The sequence below is a fragment of the Diplotaxodon limnothrissa genome, linkage group LG3 (assembly GCF_057381915.1).
Source record: "Diplotaxodon limnothrissa isolate DT_005_m linkage group LG3, D_limnothrissa_male_GT1.1, whole genome shotgun sequence".
NCBI classification, from domain to species: Eukaryota; Metazoa; Chordata; class Actinopteri; order Cichliformes; family Cichlidae; genus Diplotaxodon; species Diplotaxodon limnothrissa.
In genome coordinates, this window is record NC_140598.1 from 39,481,911 (window position 1) to 39,503,728 (window position 21,818).

The window sequence follows — 21,818 nt, forward strand, 5'->3', positions numbered from 1 at the left end:
AGAAAAAAGGAAATGAAGGGAAAGAAAGCAGAAGAAGAGAAGGAAGGGTAGTGACCCCAAAAAAGCAGAAAGGACAAAGGAGAGAGAAGAAAGCTGATAGAGGGAGCAGGAGGGAAAGAAAGATGCTTGGATTTCTTTTAAATAAAGGACATAATTGGGGGAGAGGGAACAGGGGGAAGGAGAGAACGAAAGAAGCAAGGAGGATACAAAAACAGCACACGAAAAAAGGAAAGTGAGGAAAAATTAAGAGCTTGTGAGGGGATGAAGGAGGAATACAAAGACGGGAAAAAGAAGGTGAGGAGAATGACGCTGAGGGCATGACGAAGGGATGGGGTAGGGAGCAGGAAAGCAAAAAGGAATGATGGAGAAAGAAAGAAGACAACTGCAGCAAATGAGTGGCACATGGAAAGAAAATCATGGAATATGAAGACAAAGGAAAGGGGGGAAGACAAGGTATGGATGGTGGAACTAAGAAAAAGAAGGAAGAGTGAAGGATAGAAAAGTTTACAAGAAGAGTCAAGATGAATGGAATGAGTTTAGGAATAAAAATGTGAACAGAGCAGGGAAGCAAGGCAAGAGACAATCAAGCAGGATACAAAAAACAAGAAGAGAAAGGAAGAAAATGGAGGAAAACTTATAGGAAAAAGGAGGGAAGAGTGAAGGAATGAAGGGAAATGAGAAGGGAGGATAGGAAGTGTGTTAGGAGTTAGGAGCAAGTTTAAGGAAGGAAAAGAAGAAAACAAAGGTTAGGAAAATGGAGGGCAAGTAGGGGACAGTAAGATGAAGGAAGCAGGATGGAAGAAGATGGAAAATAAGGCAAGGAAGATAGAAAGGTTACAAGAACAAATTAAGCAGAAGAAAGTAAAGGATATAAGGAAATTAAAGCATGAGGAGGGGGAGAAACAAAAAGGAAGAAAGAGGAGGCACAGGAAAGCAATTACAAAAATGAGTAGACAAAAGAGGAGGGAAGAAAATAGAGAGGAGATAGAGAAGGAAATAAAAGGGGAGGGAGGAAGGAAGAAAGAAGGAGGAGGGGAAAGAAGGAAAGCAGGAAGTAGAATAGCAGAATAAGTAAAGGAGAGGAGTAGGAGAGACAAGAAGTGGAGATTGAAGAGGATAAAGTGACAAAATAAAGGAAGCAAAGAATAAAGTGAGAAAGGTGGCAGACATGGGGGGGAAGAGAAGGGAGTGAAAGAAGTAGGAAGTAATAAAGTAAGGAAGATGCAGGCAGGAGGAAAAGAAGAGACTTAAAAAATGAAGAACATGAAAACCTGGATGACAGAGCAGGAAGGAGGGAGGGAGACGAGTTGAGGAAGAAGGGAAAGGGAAGAAAAGAGGGACACAGCAAGGGAAGGAGGGGGGAGGATGGACAGATGGAGGAGTGGGACCCCAGAGACGTGTCATTCATCACACCACCATGCAATCTGCACTCGTTCACTCTCCCTTTCTCTTTCTCTGCAGGTCTTTTTCCTCCTCCTCGTCTCCTTCGCTTTACCCGTTTTTTTCTTTCGTTGTGTCATCCACTCGTTTATCCATCTTCCATCGCGCCATTTTTGTCACACTCCTTGCCTCTTCCTCGGTTCCGTCTTTTTTTCCCACTCTTTGGTCCCTCCAACCATGTTTTCCTCAGTACTTTGGCAGTCATTTTTAGGTTTCATTACCTCCTCTGGCGACATCCCTCCTTTCTTCTCTCCATTTCTCCCCCTCCTCTATCCTTTGCGTTCCCTCCATTTCCACTTTCTGTGGCTACAGGAGGGGGAAAAAAGAGGGAGCCTTTCATTTTGTTTTCTTTGCCATCTCGATTGCTCAGAAAGAAAGGATGAGGATAGAGGAAAAGAGCTCCAACATTCGGAGTACCGATGCGTGTTGGTTACTTCACATCACAGATCACCAAAAGGTGGGCTGCAGCCCTGCCCAGATGCTCTCTTTTATGGATCCACATTATTTACTATACTCTGACACACTGTGTTTTTTTCTTGTTTTATATTTTACATGGCTTCATTAAATATGCTTGTAATAGCTGATTCTGAGGAGGTCGAGTGGGGACCTCCTTCGTTTTTGGTTGCTCTGATAACGGAGTGACCCATCTGCACGCTTCTTTGGTTGGCAGATGCAAAAGGTACGGAGAAAACTGTTTCTACATGAAACTGCTCACAACAGGGTACGCATAAAAACACCTCATGATTTCTGGAAGGAGACATTCCTATTGAGCGTACAAATATATTTTATGGTGCTCTGAGCAACATATTGTGAGTACTCAGAGCAACGTCCGTATCTCTACAACTCGGCAACTTGCATCCACACAATCTAGATGCTTAAACAGCACTACAGGCACTACAGAGATGTTTACACATTTGATCAAAAAAATTTAAAAAACATATGAGTGTTTCCTTAAAATACAGCCCGCTCGGGATTCATGGTAGATGTTAATGTGAAAGCTCAAAATTAGTGAAATGTGTCAGTGCGCAGCTTTATGAGGATTACTGGTCATTTTCTCTGGAGGTTATAAGCATAACAATGTGATACTTTTTTCCATTAAAGGCCAGCAGTTGGCTCCTCTACCAGCTGTCACCAATTCGCAAACTGAAACACGTGTCAAACACAGAGCGGGAAACACATTAGGTCCATTAAACAGACACGGAAACGCAGTAACAGAGTGAGCCGACCAGCGCGAGCCGTTCAGGACCGACCAGCAGCGAAATTTAGAGCGGTCGAGGGGGAAACACGAACTTTGATATGACAACTGTTGTGCAGTATTAACAAAGTAAAGACTATGCATAAATAATATTTCACATTAAAAAACACGACTGAAGTTCCTGTGACCACGTATTCATAAACATGTGCAAACTTAATGACACAAAAGGGAACACAAGTCATTTCTTAATCAAATTTTAGGTATACTCATAAACCCAATTAGAAATTCATGGAAACTAATGGTCACCGAGCTTTTCATTAGTTCTTCCTGAAAATGCACCAGAAAATCCTTTATTGCTCATACTCAAGTCCATCTGGTCATTGAGTGCATGTCCTTGACTAATGACTGAAAAAATATGTGAACAAAAATCTGTGTTCAGCCAATACTTTAAGTGCTGTAAAGGAGCTTAAATTGGTTAAAAGTTGAATTTTCTCTTCCAGTTCAGTGCAAAAATGCCCACAGCATTCGTAAAATCTACAGCCCTCACCAGCTAATTACACAGCCCAAGCTAACAGGAACATTCATTTCCTACTAACCATTGATCACTTTAGAGATCTTTGCAGTTTTAGGCACAAAAACAACTTTTCCCACAGATTTCCCCACAATCTTTCAGTTATCTTCCTGTTTGCTCTTACACCGCTGGTATGGAAGCAATCCAGTGTATCGCTGTGCTTTACCACAGGTGGTAGAGGTGATGAAGTCGTCACTCATCACTGCATCTTGTATGAAAGGAAGAAAATATCCTCCTTACGTTGCATTGTATGTGACCTGTCATCTGCAAAACCCGCCTCATTACCTGTGCTCTCCATTTTCATGGAAAGGCAAGTCAAGGCAAGGCAAGGCAAATTTATTTGTATAGCACAATTCAACAACAAGGTGATTCAAAGTGCTTTACAGAGACATTAGAAACAAAAACAAATAAAAAGCATGATTTAAAATTGATTAAAACAAGCAAACAAACAAACTAACTAAACACACACATTTCACACCTGTTCGCGCGATCTGAACCCTTATCGTAAGGGGAGCTACCAGTCCTTCTGTGGACGAGCTACTTTCTATTTTAAATTCCCTGAATTTAAAATACTCTCTAGACCCAGTCTAGACCCAGCTGGGGAGCTACCCAGAGCTCTAAGCCCACTTAACAAACAAACAAACAAACAAAACAGTATATAAAATCAAAACAGATAAAATCAGAAATAGATAAGATCAGTAGTTAGTGTAAGTTTTGAAATTTAAGCTTAAAAGTGTGGATTTGGTGCTTTATTCAAATGCAGCTGAGAATAAGTGAGTCTTCAACCTGGATTTAAATAAACTGAGTGTTTCAGCTGATCTGAGGCTTTCTGGGAGTTTGTTCCAGATATAAGGAGCATAAAAGCTGAATGCAGCTTCTCCGTGTCTGGTTCTGACTCTGGGAACTGATAAAAGACCGGATCCAGATGACCTGAGGGATCTGGAAGGTTCATACTGGGTCAGGAGGTCATTGATGTATTTTGGTCCTAAACCATATACAAGACTTACAACATCAGGTCGCGGGACATGTTAGCATGAAAAGCATTGTATGTTTAAATTAAGCATCAAAGAGACGATTTCAGTCCCTACAAGTCACTGAATCTGAAATTCTTCAGTCTGGAAATAATCTAAAAATCAACACAGTTTATGCTTGCATGCAATCCCAGATTTTTCCACCTGTGTTTGGTTGGGTTAGATGAGTATTTATTGAAAGTAATTTGCATCAAACAGCAGTTGTTGACCCATCCATCCACCCCTACCTCCTCCCTACACAACTTCCTCTCTGTTTTCTGTCATAATTACTTTGACCAGTAGAGGGCACTATCACAGAGTCCTCAGAAGCTGCTGGAACAACAAAAAAAGGACTCAAAATAAATCCCAATAAGGTAATAAGATGCATTAAAAACGAGAAAATCATTCATGTCTCGGTCTCTTTCTCTTACCAGTGTGGGACAGCAGGCTGGGGGACAGCAGGCCGGGGAGGCCTGGGTGAAGCAGCCTGGGGCTTTCCTGGATCCCTGCACCAGAACAACGCTTGGGAGGACGGCCTGGGCGAGAGCTGGAGGGGGAGAGAGAGAAAAGGAGATTAGTTTGTAAGATTTTCCAGGGTTGAGTGCAGAAAAATGAAGCCATTATAATCTGTGCACGCCTCTCAGACCATCTGCATCAAACATGATACAATACGGTATCATTCAAAGCACTTAGGTTCATGTATATCAGTTTCACATCTGAGGTCTTTGTTTTCCATATAAAGATATCAACACTGTCAGCTGTGTCGGGCAGACAAGTTTCCAAGGACTCCGAGCAAAAAAGTAAAAGCTGCCTCACCGACATATTTCATCCTGCCCTTTGAGCAACTGAAAGACTATGAAGTACAAAGTCTCATGTCCACCAAGTGTTTCTGAAATCCTGAGTATGGCTGACAGACTTTTTCCTGTGAAGAAGCTCCTGGAAGGAAACTCAGCAGAAAACTTAAATGTTGTTTAGATATGCAGATTGTTATTGCTGCCGATGGACTTTAAGGAGTTTACAGTCTTCACGGAGAGACAGAGGAGGAACAAATATGCTAACACTCATGTAAAACAGCATTCTTTTTACATACATAAGCTGGGATACATGTTCTACATGAGCAAGTGAACCTGAATAAACACTCAACACACTCCAGCATCTCTCTCAACCCCCCTATTTCTGTCACACACACACACACACAACCTACTGTATTATGCATGTGCACGTAGGCATAAATAAACACACTCAAACAAGAATACTGTAACTGAACACATGCGGCTAAACATAAAGGAAGCCACACACACACAAACACACGCACACACACACACAGAGGAGGTGCGCATGCAGGCCAACTCTCTGCAGGGTAGCTAAGTAACAGATGGCCATCCAAAGTCATTTACACCTAGAGAGAGAGAGAGAGCGAGAGGCCAAAAAATAAAACCTGTTCAAGACTTCGACATAGTGCCACTGCATGAGATTAGAAAAAATAGAAGCAGGTACACTCTACTTTATTTTCCAAACCTAAGATTTCTGTAATGAAAGTACAAAAGTGTGACTTTCCCTGTGCTAACAGAAGGCACTAACGTTAGCTTGTATAGCTAACTAGCTTTTTATTACTTGACTTTGAAACAAAGGGAAACGACTTCAGTGCTAAATATGGCAAATGTGTGGTACACAATCTACCCCGTCAAAAATTTATTAAATAAATAAGTAGAATGGAGCTCATCTGCTTGCTGACAGTTAAACCAAGAAATACTGAGCCACTTGTGTTGTAGCTGTCGTGCAACCACAGTTTAACAAAGTCATTTGAAAAAACCTGGAGGGTCAAACTTCTAATAAAACTTTTTTTTTTAAACAAAATCTGAAATTTATGCATCCAGCTTATAAGTTTCTGTCATCATTTTTAGATGGGACACTAGTCTTGTATCTCCACCTGGGGGCAATACACAGATAACTAACGCACTGTTTTGTGATTGTAAAAGTGTTCTTAAATAATCCTTTTAGTTGGATTTTATAGTCTTTATACCAACACTGTCCCAACAAAAGCAGCACTGCTCTGTTATGTTAATGTCATTTGCAAAGACCTTGAAAACACTAAGAATAATGCCTTAAAAGGATAAGATCTACACATGACAGCAATGTATTTGGTTTTTAATTGTACATCAATAAAAGAAAAAACAAATATTACTGTTTTTATTCATACCAGCTGTTGATATAGAAAAGTGAAACATATGCACATGCTTTTCCAACTTATGAAATCATAATTTTGTATGTTTAATTGTGGCCCTCAGTGCATTAAGTTGTGTTTCTAGTGATATACTGAGAAACAGCTTTGTTTTTCCCTAGTAAATGGTCTTTAGGCCCTAGCGTAGATATCATTCATAGTGTCCATATATGAATACAGAATTAACCTCATTTTGGAGATACAGTTTTACAGGTAACACACCTTCTCCAATTAGTACGACTGTCATCATGACTTTTACATAAAAGTCATCAGGGCTGTTATTCAAACATGAAGCCATCAGATAAATGGAAAGTGGGTGCAAGTCTGAAAAGCACCTAACAAGGGTGTGGGCTTACAGACGGGTCAGCTACTACAACAGCAGAGACTACAGAGTGGCTGTGCGGTTTTCCAGGAACGTGTCAAGTACTGAATATCGGTCAAATCCCACTGGGAGGTGCGGAGCAAGAGAGAAAAGAGAAAGTGTGCTAAAAGAGAGAAAACGTCTGCAAATGTTTTTGGGTGTGATCTGTATGTGAGAAAAAAGACGTGCACACACAAACACACACACACACAAACACACATACAAAAACCGAAAAAAAGAGAGAGAGAGGCAGAGGAGCATGAAGAAATGAAAACATGAACCTTCACTTTTCCTCTGAACTCTGCTTCACCTCGTCCTCCTTCAATCACACACACACACTCATCTTTGCAATAAACTCCCTGTTCTCTCTCTTTTACAGATACACACACACGCGCGCAGGTGTTTGCATTCAAACCTTAAAACCTTTCCATCAACAACCCTCTGCTACCTTTCAACTCCCACATACACACAATGGATACATGTTACAGTACCAGGTGTGTGTGTGTGTGTGCTCATCTGCATCCATCCATGTGTAAGCAACATTAGAGTGTGTTTGTGCGCATCCACATGAATTCATGCAGTGTGTGTGTGTGTGTGAGTGTATAGAGGACACATGATATCGCCTTCTCATTAGCCTTACAGTTCTTTGTTCAGAGTAATGACTGCAGTGTGTGTGTGTGTGTGTGTGTGTGTGTGTGTGTGTCCCGTAGGGTTGCCATATGTTGGGCATTAATCCTCGTCAACGGTCCACTCTCCTTACTGCACCGAGCACAGGAACAAAGAGCAGGTCACACACACATACACATCACATAGACATGAGCTGGAAAAAAATGGAACCACATATGCTCATACATGCTACATATATGCACACACACACACACACACACACACACACACACACACACACACACACACACACACACACACACACACAGAAACTTCAGAGCCAGTCCATTGACCTACATTCATCTGTTAACCCTTAACCTCAACTGCAAACAGCAACAAGACCACTTCTTGTCCACAGGTTCCTGTTTCTGCACTGAAGATGTGGGATAGTTATGCCGGTGACCTTTCACCCTTAACCTCTGTACCTGTCCACATTTATCTCTCATTTCCATTTCAACCAAGGTTTAGGCCTCTCTTAGCCTGGTTCCAATCAGACCCTTTTGGCGTGTGCATGTGTGTGGATGTGGATCAACACAACCAGCCTTCTTTTTGTGGAATTTTTCATCCCAAATACAGGAAGACTGTCCTTGTAGTCTCCTGTAATTTTCATGTGCGATGCAGATAAATGTTGCCAACTGCTCCATGGGGAATGCTGCAAGTCCCAGCTAGACCTTGAGTCAAAGTTTTCCTATAATTGCGGACATCTTTATCATAGAATTCCAAACAATGCCCAACTCTAATTAATGTGTGACGAATGATCCAGTAGAATCGGCGCCGTTCATCCTGCCTGGTCTGCAGGTGTAACTATTGCAAAATGTGCTCTGGAGAGGTGAGTCAGAAGAGTTATTTGGCCATAGCAGAAGCAGATATGCTTGGCACAGACCAAAGACAGCTTTTGTTGAGAATAATTGTTGAGCTTTTGGTGGTGAAATGCTATGCCTTGGGCTTTGCTGATTTGAGGGCTGAGGATCATAACACAGAGTGCTTGAGGATAGAGCAAGTCCATCTGTCTGAAAGATGAAGTTGAAATGTTAAAGGACCCCTCGACAGGATGATGACCACAGCGAATCTATAGTGTAATGTCTCAGATGGAACAAGTGGAAATGGCTTCATCAAAGCCCAACTGAGATATATTTGTGGTTATTTCAAATGGACGGGTCTCTCTCTGCATGTTGTCCTTGTGTCTGCGTGGGTTCTTTGTGGATACTCCAGCTCCAGCGCTCTAAAGACATGTAGTTAGTGGGGTTAGTAGATTGTAAATTGCCCATAGGTGTGAATGGTTGTCTCTCCCTGTTAGCCCTGCGACAGACTGGCCAAACCCTAACCCTTTATCCTGCCTCTTGGACAGGCTTCAGCCTCCCCACCCCGTGACTCTGGATTAGATAAGCAAAAGAAGAATGCATGCATGGAGGATATTAGAACTTTGGCCCCAACAGGTCTATGCATGAGACAACTTTAGAAACATAAGCTACAAATGTTAAGCTCGTCAATGATCCTATTACCTAACTGTTCCTATTATTCAGTTTTTACTAATAGAAAGAAGATTGAAAGGGTCAGTAGAAGTATAAATAAAATGAATCACTTCCACTGTGAAAGGAGTGGAAGACAAAAGAAAAGTGAAAGATAAAGTTACCCCCTGTTGTCCAAATGTTATACTTTAAGACTCATAATCAATAACAGTCTCAAAAATTTAACTAGACTTTTTGTATAAAGGATTACAGAATGTCCGACTTCCTCGTGGTTAGAAAAACCGATGGATGTAGCCACCGTGATGTCAGCCACTAGTTAGTTAAGTCCAGTTCAGAATCCTGAAGTTAAGCTTTTCTTTCCGTGTTTTGATGCCTGATGCGATGAGCGAGTGGCGGATCTGATTGAGAAATTGACTTGTGATTGATAAATAGTTAGACAATGACCAAACCCTAGACTCTTCTTTGCCTGTTAAAATGACCATAATGTACAAAGTGGACTCACAATTGAGCCCATAAAGTGAACATAAAGGCCTTTAAAGCGGCGACAGAGAGAGGAAGCCATGTGGTCACATTCCCATAGACCAGGGGTGCCCAATCTCAGTCTTCGAGAGCTACTGTCCTGCAGCTTTTAGATGCATCTCTACTGCAACACAACTGAATCAAATGGTTTGATTACCTCTTCAGTATGCCATCAAGTTTGGCAAAGGCCTGATAACAAGCCATTCATTTGATTCAGGTGTGTCAGAACAAGGACGCATCTAAAAGCTACAGGACAGTAGCTCTCGAGGACCAGGATTGGGCACCCCTGCCATAGACTTTTATATAATCAGAAGACCCGGATTCACCCCCTGCTGGCCATAAGAAATAATACAGGCTCAAGGTGCTTGAGGGTTGGCTTAATTTTTCAGAACTAGAAGCTACATTCATCTTTTAAACCATAGCATGGTATGGTACATGTATGTTCTTGGCTATGGAGATATTCTGTGTTGTCACAGTGCCCAAACACTACAGCAGTAACTCATCACTGGTCTCTGTCTGAAAACACTGGATGGGCTTCATTACGATCAAGAAGAAACAGCCATCTCAAGTTACCCACATCTCCGGTTTAAATCCTGTAACATCACTTCACAGTTGAGTAAACGTTACTACAGATATTCGTTCTGTTTAAGCCAACCTTGAACCTAGAACTTCTTTCAGACATTATGCATCGTTAAAAAGGAATAAAGTCCAAACTAGAGTCCTTCATTCCCCTATGGAGAGATTTAGAGCTTTGTTAATCAGTGTGTTTAATGATGCTGCTGCACACATGCATGTGGCATTATACTAGATCTGATTCATTGATTGCTATTGTGTTCCTACAGATAAAAAAGTACTTTGGTCAGTCTAATGAGTGTTAGTGGAGCTAAAGTGAGCTCTCAGAATAAAACACGAGCTGGGGTAAATCATGACTGAAACGAACTATGTGGCTGAAAAATTATACAGGAGACACAGTCTGCTCCTGTTTGTTTACAGTAATTATAATATTGTCTCATAATTACACAGGTAATGATTTATGGAGGTTAATTAAAGTAAGACACACAGTAGCTTCCAAATGTTTGCCACTGATGTTTTTTGGTTATTTGATGACCTTTTAATTGGCCGAGAACACCAGAACACGCCACGAATGGAAAACACGAAGGTGACATTTTACACACGCACTCACACACTCACGCCCACACCCCCAACGATCTGATGAGCCACCTTGAAGTAAGTCTTCCCACTTTGACACACGCGCCCCATCGCCTGTCCTCCCAAATGGCCGTTTCTATGGTGACGGAGCCTTGATCAATACTCCGTCATTGGCTCTGATGGCCGGTCAGGGTCGGTCACACACACACACACCGATGCCTGCACACACACTCAAATAACACACGCACAAACAGGCATGGCGGTGAATAAGCACGGATTCGCTAACACGTTTGACAGATTGATTTAGCTCAGAACGTGCAGAGGTCACACACACACACACACACACACACACACACACACACACACAAACACACACACACACACACACACAGTGTAGTTTATCAAAGCCTAGTGCGGTCAATACGTGGGGCTGAGCGAGGGGTCAACCCTCTTTAACTAAAATCTTTCATCTTCACTCTTTCCTTTCTCCCATCTCACCATCAGCATGCTAATCTTTCCCCCTCCTCATTTTCTTTTGGTTTTTCCTCTTCTTGTTCATTTATTGGTTTTCTCTCTCGGCCCTCCAAATTTGGCTTTGTTCTTGGATTTTGTTTCCTTTTTTTCCCCTCATCAAATAAGTAAAACGTTTTTGTAACTTCTGTATTTTTGGTGTCAGGATAAAATGGGTTCTCAGTGAGTTTTAGATAGATTCATTATCTTTTACTTTATCTGTTATTAGAGTTTTCTTTTTTGTCAAGATTTTCTTTCAAATGTTGAATCCCTTGAAAAAATCTATTCAACATTTTTACTCCTTTTTTTTTTTACATTAACTAAATATTTCACAAGTATATTTTTTTAGGATTACAGATGCATTCTTTGCCTTATTGTTGTTTATGTGTCAGTTTTTAGCTTTATAGTCACAGTCCAAAATGTTATAATCCTGAAATGTTACTCAGTTATTTTTATATATTTTTGGTATTGTTTGGATATTTCTTTCATCTGTCTGTTGTAGGAATGCTCCAAATACAGCACTTACAAATTCTAACATTTTTTCTGCTTATCCAGGGATGGATTACGGGGGCAACACCCTAAGAAGCCCAGCAACTTTCTCCAGTTCTTTTAAAAGACACAGAGGTGTTCCCAGGCCATTCAGGAGACGTAATCTTCTCTCCAGTGTGTCGTATGTCTAGGGTGGAGGGCCTGGCGATCTGATCCCCAGCTGTTGAGGCCGACTGTTGGGACACGCTAACACCCATCTTCTGCTTATTCAGGGTCGCATGGGTAGGTGGAGCCCATCCCAGTTGCCATAGGGCAAAAGGCAGAGTACACCCTGGATAGGTCGCCAGTCTGGCTAACACACCTGTGGGGGACTTCTGGGTCTGAAAAGTGAAGCCAGTGATAAGGTGTTTTCAAACTACATGTTTGCTAATGATCAGCAGGGGGTGATTCTTGTTGCTGCAATGCTAAGTACAGGAAGATGTCTGTGAAGGTTCGCAGTCATCCAGGTCTTTTCTTTCCAAGCTCCTTAGACTAAGTACAGAAAATCTGAGAAAAAAAAAGTCACCCTTTTGGTTGTTTTGTCTGGTAAGTTTGGGCTTGGTCACTATTTCCAAGTCTTACTGAAAATGTGTTTGGTTTCTCGATTGTGGCACTTTTTTGTGTTTCTGCACACTGAAGCCTTGTCCCCATTTAACTGATAGCTGCCTGCTAGCATACATTGCAGGGCTACAGTTGCATAGCCTCCTGAGACCCTGTGTCCTCATACAGGGACATTACATTTTTGGTTATTCTGCATCTCACACTTCATTCTACTCAGCAGTGTCTTAGACTTCGTCCCCACACGTACTTTCTCTCGTTCACAACTTCAGGTCAAATTATGTCACAACCTCTGCTAATCGTTTATTTTCTTTGTCTCAGAACCGCCGGTTGGTGGACACTTATACATTTCCTTCTTTCCATCCATCTTTTTCCTCCTTATTTTCCTCTTGCTCCCTCTCCGTTTTCTGTCTCCCTGCACCTCTCAACCATCATAAATCGTGTCACTGACTTACATCCTCTCTGTCCCTCTCTGTGTGTCTTTACTCTTTGTTTGTAGCAGAACAACAATCCATTCTTTTTAAAGAGACACCAGAGAAATGGGATACATGTCTGTCCACGCACACACACACACACACAGACACACACTCACTCACAAGGAAAGGCATCATAATCATGGACGCTCACGGACTCACAAGAGAGAGGGAGAAAGAGAGAGAGATGGATGTTTACTTTCTTCTGGGCTTCCGCCTCTTTGATTGGACAGATGAATGACTTCATTGTGTGTGTGTTTCCTTCTCTCTTTTTCTGTCTTTCGTTTTCGACATGGAGAAAAAAGAGCCAGAGGAAGAGGTGGGGAAAAAAGAGAAAGAAAGACAGGGAGAGAATGAGAGCGAGAGAGCACTGGAGTAAGGTAAGCAATAATAAGTATTGACTGATAAGGGAAGTAGAGCGAAAATAATAAAGGAGGAAAAAAAATCACCCTAAAACACAGAGTGGAGGGAAACAGGGATCCTGTATTGATTAACTGATGACACCTCTCTCCTTCTTCTCATCCCTCGCTTCTTTTTCACCCCTATTTATCCATTTCTGCTTACTTACTATTTATCTTACCACTTCCTGTCTTTTATCCTATACTTATTTTCTCACATCTGCTCAAATCTTAATCTATCCTTCTGCCCATCTTATTTTTCTATTCATTTGTCCATTTAGCAGTCTATCTATCACATGTACAATCCATCCAGCTTTTCCATCCATCCTTTATCTGCAACCTAACATTAAAGCCACTGATTGGTCAAGTAGCGCTTACCATCTTTTTATAATGCAGTCTTTGCACTCGGCTCTGGGATTCATGTGGATATACTCTGATAAGTACTAATAAACCTGAAGATTGCTGCAAACCAAGCACACTCTTTATGGCAATGGTGCTCCCCAACTACTGCATCTTCCTTCTCTGAAGACGAAGAGCCCAAGTTTGTTCACCCAGAATCAAGGTTTTCCAAATCCCAATGATATCAAGAATCCACAGCATGCCCCTGAACAAACCGAATCCTGGGAGGTAATCGCCCTACAGGACCAAAAAGGACCCTTTTTCAACCATCAAGTGGCATCACAGGACACCCCCAGAGGTCCTATGACCATTCCTGAAGGGGACAAACCTGCTGAGATGAATCTATACAGTAGTAGGCAGAATACCATGGCTTCAAAACTAAAATCTAAAACAAATATTTACTTCAATGTTGTGACTGATCGGTATATACATGTATCAAATCTCATATCCATCTATTCATATTTTAATCAACTGTATCTCCATCTATGCCACCATATGCTCTATAGGTTTGGCAAGTATGCTAACATTTAGCAACTGGACAACCAATAATTGTTGATACCGCCTATTCACAAGTTCATTTACAAACTCTTCCAAATGGACAAAAAGGAGAGGATACTGTGTTACTGAATTATCAGGTTGCATGACCTGTAAGTTCAACAGCTGCTTTCCCAGACACGTATCAAGTCCCAGACTGAAAGGAAACTTCATTGAAGACCACCACGGACAAAGTTTTCAGTCTAAGACTTAATCTTTTTTAGGACAAAGAGACGTCAGAGAAAATTCTGAGCCAAAGGCTTCGACAATGGCGCTTTGTTCCGCAAGACTTCCAATGCAACAAGTCTATATTCGGTGGTCATTCACTAGGCATATCTCTGCTAATGTCTGTGTATGAACTGCAATTCTCAAAAAGCAATTGGAATTTACATGTTAATTATTGGCCACTTTGAAAAAACAAAACCCAAAAAGCAGTGGCCTCTCCAGTCGCCTATACACAATTTATTTGTTTATTCACTCAATCAAACAATCAAAGGATCTATCCAATCATCCACTTTTCTACCTACACCGTCTATTTTTCTTTGCTGTACCAATCAATTCGTATTTTTGTATCTATATCAGAGTCCATCCTTCTAGGAATCATTGTCCTCTACCTCTCCATCCATTCATCCTTTATCTGTATATGCATCTATCCACACAAACACACATTCTCTATCATCTGTCTATAAATATCTATCTGCACATCCTCCGTACCCATTCTTAGTATCCTCTTTTTTCTATCAATCCATCTACATATCAGTCATCTATGCAGCCATTTTGCCATTCTTGCATCCATCTCTATTTTCTACATCTACCACCACCCATCTCCCCCTCTCGCTCTCTCTCTCTCCAGTGGAACAGGTGTGCAACGGGACAAGAGACAAAAACACTCCTGCATTTTTAACCAGCACCTATTAAATATTAAACATGGCACACACACACACACACAGTCATACACTGAGCGACACACAATCGCTGACGAGACAAGTTATACAGGTCGATGGGCTAACGTGTGTCTGCATGTCTGCGTGAGTGTGTGCGAGTGTGTGATGGCTTTAAGCGCCATTACCTTACTTCCTCGGCATGTGGGCAAACACACACACACACACACACACACACACACACACACACACACACACAGGCAGGGATAATTCATACAGGCATACACAGTGCTCTCACATGTTAACATTTAAGAGGTAAAACTATAACAGACTCCATGTTCTCTCTCTCTCCTCTTCTGTGTGTCCGCCCCCCCCACCCCCTGCCTTCCCTCCCTCGCCGTCTCTTTGAAGTGCTCCATAACAAACTATAACAACAGGAAGTTTTCAATGCGCCACATTGAGAAGGAATGTCACATATGGTATGAGCGAGGGAGGGACGGAGCAAGGGAAGGAGAAACACAGGGAGGATTAGAGGAGCTGGATGGATGGTTACACTGTAGCTGGGAAGCCGCCTTCACTTCAAGCAAACCTGCAACTTTATATAAAAGCTCCCCAAAGACCCTGACTTATGTGGTTTTCATAGAAAATATAGATTATCTAACAATTCAATAATCAATAGATTTAGTCTGCAGAATAGTCTTGAAAACCCTCTATTCCTCTCATTCAACCTCTGTTATTTTCCTTTATTTGTCCCTAATGTTCTTTATTCTTACACAGAAATCATAAAAGACAAAATCAGAGAGAGTTCCTTAATTGCTAACAAATCCTTAAATCACTCAGCTTGAAAGTCACTGTTAAAAAGAAATGTCCTATAATTAACATATGCATTAGCAATGTTAATTTTTGATACTTTCTATCCAAGATGGAAGCAATTCAGTTTTTTCACAGCACCACATCATAACAACAGTCGCCTGAGGGTGCTTTTTACTATAAGGTAAAAACCCTACAACAGTAGAAAGAAAGCCAACAGTCATACAACGCCCCTACAAGCAAACAAGCACTTGGTGACAGGGGTAAGGAAAAACTCCCTTTCAACAGGAAGAAACCGTAGAACCAGGGAGGGGCAACCATCTGCTTCCACTGGTATACTGTAATAATAACATCTGGCAGATGACTCTCTGCCAAACAGATATCTTGTGTTAAAAAGGTTGTTAGCATGTGGTAAGAAAGACTTCCTGCAAGTGCCCTTGTGGCATTGGTGCTGCTTCAGTGTGTTAGAAAAGATGCTCCGCTGCCTGTCCTGTTGGAGGTGCAGAGTCAGGACTATTCATGATGGATAACAGCATGCTCGGTGACCTCAGCTTCAGGGGTTTCCAGGTTTGCAGCCAATCAGAGAACCAGGTATCCTGATCAGATCATTCAGTTCACTGGTGTCACCAGTTCTCATGATGCTCCTCAGCTGACCACAGCGACAGAAAATCTCTGCCTCTTGTTCATGCCCAGGTACTTGTACACCTGCACATCAATATCCTGTCCAAGGACAGACATGGGCCAGGAAGCCCCCATCTTCCTTGTGAAGTCGAGCCTGGTCTCTCTGGTCTTATTAATATTCAGCAACAGATGATTCCTCCCAGACCGCTTCACAAAAATCCTCCACCAGTGCTCTTTCCTCCTCCTCCTGACCATCACTAATTCATCCAACCATGCAGTAATCTTCACAGTATTCCTGTAGGTGGCACGGTTTGGAGTTGTGCTGAGAGTTGTAGAAGACAGTTCCTGTACTGCTCAACATCACACAGAGCACCACACAATCTCGCAAATGAGACTTAAAAGGATTTTAGATAAACATTTAGCAGCAGAGTATCTGGTTAGCTAATCCCTAATTTATCCCATATTTATGAAACTCACAGTAACAGTAAGACGTTAATATGTGAAAAGAGAAAGTTGCTATCATGTTAAGGAGCATATGTTCTTGGCTGGTTCCAGTTCATTTATACTGGGACTTCTGCTCACATTATAATGTTAAACTGGGCAACTGTCCCATATTGGGTGAGGAAGTGGTGGCAAATACCTGCCAGTTTAAAGATGCTGATCATCACCAGCAGATGTATACTGCCTAATGTCAAGGACCCCACCAAAAAGGATATAGTGCTGTTTATCTTCTGTTTATGGAAATAAAGAAGAAATCACATTTTTCACATGCAAATAATCAGATCTGACCAATCAGATCACTGCATTTAAAAACAAGTGTGCTGTAGCTCACTGATGCTGAAATATTAAAATAATACTATTTTATGTCAGGCACACAGCTTTGGGTCAGATGTGGTAGTTTTGTATTTGCTTATCAGTTTTTCTTTTACTGTGTTTTAAGATAAGATAAGATAGAACTTTATTAATCCCTCGGGTGGGTTCCTCTGGGAAATTCGATTTCCAAAAAAAGCACAGCAACGACCGAAGTTACAGTTACAGAATTGTTATATATATATAAATATATATATATACACACACACACACACACACACACACACACACACACACACACACACACACACACACACATATATAAATACAGAAACAAATATAAATAAAATATACAAAGGGGATAAATAGAATAAATAGGAATAAAAAATAAAAATACAAGTGAATTGCACATTTCAAGTATTGAGTCTATTGCACTGTTGACTATTTACAAAGGTATTGCACAAGGTATTGTACAGTGAGGTGAAGAGGCACTACAGCTTAGTTGTTCCCCCCTCCTTTGTCCTCCTGTTTCCCCTCCCTCTCCCCTCCAGAGAGGAGTTAAACAGTCTGATGGCGTGTGGGACAAAGGAGTTTTTAAGTCTGTTAGTTCTTGTCTTGGGGAGAAGCAACCTGTCACTGAACAGACTCTTCTGGTTGTTAATGGCCGTGTGCAGAGGATGCCTGGCATTGTCCATAATGTCCATCAGTTTCTTTAATGTCCTTTTCTCTGCCACTGTCACCAGAGTGTCCAGCTTCATGCCGACCACAGAGCTAGCCCTCCTGATCAGTTTCTCCAGCCTGGATGAGTCCTTCTTTGCTGTGCTGCTCCCCCAGCACACCACAGCATAGAAAAGTACTCCAGCAACCACCGACTGGTAAAACATCCTCAGGAGCTTCCTGCAGATGTTAAAAGACCTCAGCCTCCTGAGGAAGTACAGTCGGCTTTGGGCTTTTTTATACAGGTGCTCTGTGTTGCATGACCAGTCCAGTTTATTGTCCACCCACAGCCCGAGGTACTTGTACTTGTTGACCACCTCCACCTCCTCCCCCTCTATCTGAACCGGCAGTGGACCTGCTCTAGACCTCCCGAAGTCCACAACCAGTTCCTTAGTCTTTGAGGTGTTGAGTTGCAGGTGGTTTGTGTGACTCCATGCGACAAAGTTCCTCACCAGACTTCTGTACTCCTCTTCCTGATCATCCCAGATACACCCCATGATGGCTGTGTCATCTGCAAACTTCTGAATGTGGCATAATTCAGAGTTATAGCAGAAGTCAGAGGTGTACAGGGTGAAGAGAAGAGGGGACAGCACAGTTCCCTGTGGTGCTCCTGTGCTGCTGACCACAGTGTCAGACGTGATGTCCTTCAGCCTGACGTACTGTGGTCTGTTTTGACTTTTTGCTAGTGTCCAAAGGGGTTTGCTTTCATTTAAAGTGTTTAAGTTTAGTTAGTGTTTATTAGTTTTGGTTTTAGTCTTTATTACTTTTTATTTCATTTAGATTCAGGAAAGGTTTTGGAAAATCAGTACAAGGATGAAGGGTTTGTAAACATCCGAGGGCACAATAAAAACATCCATCACACCCTCATCAGGCAGACTGTGAGAACACATTTACCAAATTACCAAATTAACTTTTTTTTTTAGTTTGTTTTCCAATATAAGGAAAGTGTTTATCTTATGTCTTTTCAAGAGTCTAGCTTCCAGTTTTATTTTAGTTATTTAAAATCTGTCTCCTCAGATTTGGTCCCAACAGCTCAAACTGCCCCACTGACATCCTGAAATATGTCGGGATGCAGCGTCAACTCCTAAGTCAAACCATGAAATCCTCCCTGCTGCCTTCTTCCTGTTCTTGCTTCGAAACACTAGGACCAGTTAAATTTTTTGAGGAAAGCTTTTCCACAAAATAGTTATAATATATAATATAATATAATAGGTTCATATACATATATAACTTACACTGCATGTTTGGATCTGATAAATTCAGAATTTCGTGTTGCTCTCTCGCGATGTGCTCGTTGTGTAAAGGCCTTAGCACTGCTTGAGCCTCGCGGTCAAAAGGGAAAGAGAAACCTTCATCAGATCTCTTTCTTTGCCTTCTTCCCACCATCCCTCCATCTTTCCCCAACTGTAGTTAATTTTCCTCTGACTGTTCATTCCTCACCCTACATCCATCCCTCCTCCTCCTCTTCCTTTTTACCTGTCCTTTCCTTCCTCCCTCTCTCTCTATCAATCTCTTCCTTCCCCTCTCCATCTCTCTCTCCTCTCCCCTCCTCTCTCTCTCTCTCTCTCTCTCTGCAGTTAAGTCAGTGTAATGTAAATGATGTGCCATCGATCGCCCCTGACAGTGCAAGGACGCTCACCTCTTCTCCTCCTCCTCCTTTTCTTCTTCATCCTGTCATCTCTCTCTCTCCCTCCTTTTCACACCCCTCCCTCACTCTTTCTCTACTCGGCTGCTCTTTCCTCCACCTAATATCTTTTTATCTCTCCTCTCTCTCTCTATTGCTGCCTTTCTAAGTCTATCTCTCTCACTCGTCCACTGCCTCCCACGCCTGTCATCTTTCATCTGCCCCTCTCTCTTCATTTTGCTCCCTCTCTCTTTTTTACCGACCATCATTTATGTCTCTCTCTTCCTCCATTGTTCTTTTCAGAGCATCTGCTCTCTCTCCATCGCTCTCTTCCTACCTATGCCATCTTTTATCTCAGCCTCTCTTCATTTCGCCTCCTGTCTTTCTACCGCTTGCTCCCTCTCTTTGCTGTCTCAGGTCTCCGCAGTCCATCTTTTGCCCGCTGGCCTCGCTTAAAGGAACACACAGACCACCACGGAAAGTTCAAATCGCCTTTTGCTGAAATTTTGGTCAAATTATATCAATTTATTATCGCAGTAGATTTAAGGAAAATGTAAGCAGCGCCATGTTCTTAAGCCACATGGGGGTCATGTGTAGGCAACTAAGGGCTTTTGCTAAGATGAAAGCTTTTATCGTACATCATAGTTACATGTCTAAGTTAATGATCTCTATCAGATGTACAGGAAGTGCAGGAAAAATGTGTAGACCCATAGATGAGGCTGTATTTGGCACCTGAGTAACACAAGCCATGAGAACTGCAGCCCTGATTTTTTCTACACATCACCTGATGCAGGTGAACGCGAAAACACAAATGTCCTACTTAAATCGGACATTAACCCGCCTTGAAACTGCCAGCTTTTCGGTACAAAGCTCACCAAATGTGCACAGGCATGAAAACTGTGCCGTACTAGCAAGTGGTCATCTGGTTGTTTTCAGCCTCCTGTAAGATAAACACACTTGCCTAAACTATAACCTGTAGTGGCGACAAAACAAATGATATGTCATTGTTTTGTCTCCCACCTGCGTGCTACATGCAAAAACAACTCAGTATCCACACTAAAAAAATTAAAATCAAGCCTAAAATGTCAGCTTTAAGTAAATTATGTGAAACTTTTTAAAGTAATTTTGTTACATAAATAAAATGTAAAGGGTTGCATTAAATTTAAAAAAATAATCATTTACAATCATGTTTCGCGATCAGTGAAATATACTTGATTGGAGTGCATTCATATTTTCCGTAACTCTTTCAAACCTGAACCATGAAAGAATTACTTTTTTTTTTTAAACGCAGTGTTTATTGAACCTTTATTCAGCCATTCTACATTACATTCTTGAGTCCAGGTAAATGTCCGTGAAAGGGAAATTTCAGAAGAGGGATGTCAAATGACCTGATAATACCTACTCTTTTTTTAAGTACATAGGTTTATTCACCACTGGGACTTTCTAAAATATGACTCTTACATTATTATTTTATGTTTCTTTTATTTACAACAAATCTTTATGATATAAATTACAGTTTCCAGGTAAACAGGTCAGTATTATGGGATTTTCAAACACCTGCCATACGGCAAAAGCATGCCAATATGAAAGCATTAAAAATCATATTACTAATAAGTGTACATGTCAGCCCTGTGGCCACCTTAAAATTCAGAAGCCGCAGTTACGGAAACACTCGTGGGAGCTGCAGATGTGATTGTGAATAATGCGAAGAAAATAAATGCTCCTTCATCTGTTTTACTGTCCTGTCGACCAGTAAACACCCATTTTTATCTTTTCAACGATTTCTCTGGGGAGGGGCTCGAACATAACGTGCACGTGTGTTTGTCACAATGCAGATCATGTCGGCCCCTTGTGCTGTCATCAGACTGTAAAACACTGAGAATTGATCACTTTATTTAGCACCAGACAGACATAAATTTCATTGTTATTATGCAGATTTTTAACACCACGCAGACATTATGTGCACAATAACCATTGTTCAAACTCTTCCCTCATTTAACAAGTACAGTGTAAAAAAGATTTTTTTTTAATTTTGCCTGCTAAATGTTTTAAGATGAAACAATCTTAAACACCTAAAATATATAAAAATATACACTTGCTAATAGGAAAGTATCAATTGTTTGAACACTATAGTATTTCTTGATTTATATGTACATTTTTTTTGTTTGTGAGGAGCCCAAAAATAGTGGAAAATGCTCATTACACATACACGTTAGATGCATCTTCGTTAAGACCTTCTGTTCCTGTTAATCTTTAATGGAAAAATTCAGTACATGGAAAACATATCACGTTCTAATAATTGTTATCAGTTGCTTCTAGCTTGTTGAATTTGTCCCCTCAGCTGTACTTTTTAC

At 41.3% G+C, this 21,818-nt stretch overlaps 1 protein-coding gene across 1 annotated transcript in view; it reads right to left on the minus strand.

The window, feature by feature from the left end:
• dachb (dachshund b) overlaps positions 1-21,818 on the minus strand; it is a 115,800-nt gene that overhangs the window by 45,911 nt on the left and 48,071 nt on the right. The window contains exon 2 of the mRNA XM_085349075.1: positions 4,648-4,763. Coding sequence (XP_085205201.1) covers positions 4,648-4,763 — 116 coding nt within the window. The remainder of the gene's footprint in view (positions 1-4,647; positions 4,764-21,818) is intronic.